General features: G+C 57.0%; 1 protein-coding gene across 1 annotated transcript in view; it reads right to left on the reverse strand.

Moving 5' to 3' along the window:
• The window catches only part of Prrt3 (proline rich transmembrane protein 3), a 4,855-nt gene extending 2,272 nt beyond the window's left edge, over window positions 1–2,583 (reverse strand). The window contains exons 1-2 of the mRNA XM_033768070.1: window positions 641–2,583; window positions 354–509 (exon numbers count right to left, since the gene is read on the reverse strand). Of these exons, the coding sequence (XP_033623961.1) occupies window positions 354–509; window positions 641–1,589 (1,105 nt within the window). The 5' untranslated portion in view covers window positions 1,590–2,583. The remainder of the gene's footprint in view (window positions 1–353; window positions 510–640) is intronic.
• Between the last annotated feature and the right edge of the window lie 1,302 nt (window positions 2,584–3,885).

Here is a 3,885-nt window from a genome sequence, read left to right on the forward strand (position 1 = left end):
CTTGAACTTACTATGTGGCCCAAACTCATTAATCCTCCTGCCTCAGCCTCCCAAGTTCTGGGATTACAGGTGTGTGCCACCTTGCCTGGCTGAAATTTTTAAAGTGATTTGCCAGAGGAAGAGAGTCCACACCAAATGTAGCCATGTTACACAGGATATTCTGGCCCCAAAAGGGCAAATGCCCTCTTCCAGAGCACCTGGTGACTGTTGGTTCTTCCTGGTGACCTAGAGGTCCTGGTCAGTCCCTTCAAGCAGGTGTTTGTCTCCACTTATTCCCAGGCTCTGTTCCCCTCACACAGATGTCACACAGGTTCCTGGCCTCCCTCTCCCCAAACCCTAAGCCATGCCCTCACCTGGCTGCAGGACCCTCACAGGGCTCTCTGTTCCATTTGTGGCTGGGCCAGGGTCTGAGAGGCCAGGGTTGAGGGACTTGGGGGTTTCTGGGGCCCCCACTGCTCCTCTCACCCGCTGTGGGAAGATGGGGTCTGCTCCATTCATCACTGCTGTCTCTAAAATAACAAAAAGGAGTCACTACTTTGCCTGACCCCAAATCTACTCCCTTAGGAAGGAGACATGGTCAACCTCATTTTTCAGAATGAGAGCACCCAGCTGCCCGGCTTAGTACCCCACTGATGCCCACCTGGCTTCAGCTGCCCATCCAGAGCCTCTGAGGCTGCAGCACTTGTGGGCTGGGGTCCTTGGGAACCCTTGACTTCAGGAAGGTCCACCTGCTTGGGCCGAGGGCCTGGGGACCTGATGTCCCAGGTGTCCCCAGCACCAACCTTAGGGGGCTCAGGTGGCAGCTCCACTGTAGGAGGTAGGCTTCTGGCCAATGCCAGGTCTGGCTGGGCCCTGGGGTCAGTGGGGGAGACTACGCTGCCATCAGGGGCCACTGGGGCCTCCAGGGTAGAGTGGGGGCCTTCAGCTGCCTCCTGGAAGTCACCCTTATGCCTGTCCTTTCCTCCCATCACTGGCTCCATGACTGTGCTTGCGTGGGGCAGGAGAGTATGGTAAAAGTCCTGGGGGGCCAAGGGAGAAGCCTGGGGGGCTCTGGTCTTGGGTGTGGCCTTGGGATCCCCATCTCTAGGTGGGTGCTGCCCTACTGGGCCTTGGAGCTCCTGGGGGACAGGAGGGACTGTGGCTGGCCTAACTTGAAGACTGGGAGGTGTGGGGGTGACCATGAGGTGGGGGGTGTCTGCTGGGAGGGGGGCAGGTGCATCTTGCTCCTGAGGCTCCTGAGTGTCTGGGAGTCCCATCCAGCCCCAGGAACTGGGCCCTTGAGCCAGCTGGAGGTCATCAGTCATGGGGAGCTGCACTCCCTGAGCCCCAGGGGATGCGTGGGGCCCAGGCAGGGCTGGGCCTAGGGGAGAGTCTGCAGGCCACTGGGGACCTGCGGCATGGACCTGGGGGATTTCGGAGTGCCTAGGGTTCCGCCACAGGAAGTCAGAGGCTTGGGGCTCGGAGTCCTTGGTGTGGGCTACTGGAATGTCTTTGAGGGGCCTGGAAAGACCCCTGCCCAGGGTGGAGCTGGCCCCCAGGGCCGGCAGCAGCAACAGCAGCAGGAGATGGCCCCACGGGTGGGGTGCCATGGTTCACTCCAGTGCCTAGTGTAGAGCCCGAAAGTGCCAGTCCTCACTGGATGAACCTAAAGACAGGAGAGAGGGGTGACAGGTGAGGGCTGGGGCTCCTGTGAGCTCCCTAAGGGGCGGGAGAAAGAAAGGAGAAAACAGCAGCTTCTCTGTTTTTTAAAGCCTCAAAACCTGCATCGCTGATCACTCCACTCGCACTGCTTCAAAGCTTCTGCTGCTCCCCACTGCCCCCAAGAGAGAGCACCCAGGTTGTGCAACTGTTCTTCGGCAGCCGCTGAGCTGTGGTCCCGGGTTGAGGCTCCAGCTGCCCTCAGCTCAGAATTCCTCTCTTCTCGCCTCCTTCACCTGCTGAATCCCTGTTTCTGAAGGCCCAGCTCTAGCAGAAGAGGTGGAGAGGAAGTGGGGTGGGCACCTGTCTCGGAAGAGAGGCCTGCACTAGAATCCCAGCCTGGCCATTTCCTGGGTGACTCACTTCACTTCTCTGTCATGGCTTGGTCATTTCACAAAGTGAGTGCCTACCTCAAGGGGCTTCTGGTGGGGCTTAACCGACAGAGGATGAAAGGGCCGGCCTAACTGGCTCCCCTTAGGGAGGATGACAGCCCCTCACTGTGCACTCTGTCCAGAGAGCTTCCCATCTCTGTGGTCACTGCTGCAACAAGGAAGTTGCACATGTACCGTATGAAAGGCGGGGGTTAGCAGTGGACAGGAGGGGCAGGACTGCCCTCGGGCACTCACATTCTAGTGATTTTACACAAGGTAAACTGTGAAGAAAATAAAGCCCCGTGAAGAGAGGCCACTTACACAGGACACACCCGGAAGTCCTCTCGGAGGGGGCATTTCAGCTAAATGCCCAACGTGAACGAGTGAGGAGTATGTAGAGCTGGGGGGAGTATTTGTCAGCAGGACGAGTGCAAAGCCCCTCAAGCAAGAAGGAGCTAAAGAGGATTTAAGAAACAAGAACATCCCGGTACCCACAAAAAAGAAAAAAAAAAAAAAGAAAGAGGAACAGAAGCTGCAAGCAGTGCTGCACACCTGTACTTCCATCACTCTGGGAGGCTGAGGCAAAAGAGGGTACTAAGTTTGAGCCCAGCTGGGCAATTTAGTGACATAGTGAGACCCTATCTCAAAAACTAAAAAACGCCGGGATGGAGCTCAGTGAGAAGACAAGGCCCTTCATTTAATCACCAGTACTGCAAAAAACAAAAAGAAAAAAGAGCAAAAGGAGAACACTCTGGGCACAGTGGCACACACCTGCAACCCCAGGACTCAGGTAGCTGGCAGAGGAGGATCAGAAGTTCAAGGCCAGCCTGGACAGCTTAGTGAGACCTCATCTAGAAAAATTAAAAAGGGTTGGGGACGTAGCTCACCACACCCCGGACTCAATCCCCATTACTGCTGGCTGGAGCAGAGCAAGCAAAGGACAAAATAGCAGAAGCTAAAATCAAGAAAGCAGGGCTTCACCAAAAGAGGACTCTCTGTGCAACAACCCTAGAAGTCACTGGAAATGGGATACGTGGGTGTTTTGGAAGGGAGGGAGGCCAGTGCACCTGTTCAGGTATCCTGGGCACTGCTCATCTCTGTGCTGCCCCCACCCACCCAGCACGGGACTCCTCCCCATCTCAGGCCTCTGGGTATCCATGGCCCTAAAGGCTGATGTGCCCTATGTGCCCTAAAGGTTTCTGTCCCTAAGTGGAGAGGGAGAAGTCCTCGCCCAAGCCACGACACAGAGGCTGTGTGGAAGCTGCTTTGGGTCCCAAGAGCTCCTGCCTCCTGACCCTCTGTGGGTCACAGACACCTTGGGAAACCGCAGGAAACTCCAGAATTCACTCCCAGGCAAGCACCAGGCTCACCAAAGCTTGTGGACAATTTCGTGGAGATTAAAGACGTCCTAGGCCCCAAACCTGGATTCAGGCTCTACCTTTGAGCTTAATTCATTTCTCAAACAAAGCTTTGCTCCACCCCTGGAGAGGCCTGGGCTCCAGGGTTGGGCCTGGGGACGAATGGCTGAGAGGGTGCGCAGAGACCCAACACGGACTGCACCCATTTCGAGTGGAGGAAACTGAGGTTCAGATGGGCTGATCCACTAGCCCAAGGTCACACAGCCGCCAGGTGACCACACTCCGGCTCTGAAGCCCACCGCGTCTGCTCCTGCATCGGGAAGCCAAGAAGCTTTGCAGGGAGGCGATGTTGCTCCGGGCCTTCGGAGCTAAGCGTGCCATTCCCCACGCCCGTGTCCGACCAGCTGGTCACTGCGGGCCAGCTGGGGCTCCCCAGGCCGGGCCGGGCCGCTGCTAGA

This window comes from Fukomys damarensis, unplaced genomic scaffold (assembly GCF_012274545.1).
Source record: "Fukomys damarensis isolate Sample0158 unplaced genomic scaffold, DMR_v1.0_HiC HiC_scaffold_24, whole genome shotgun sequence".
Lineage (NCBI taxonomy): Eukaryota > Metazoa > Chordata > Mammalia > Rodentia > Bathyergidae > Fukomys > Fukomys damarensis.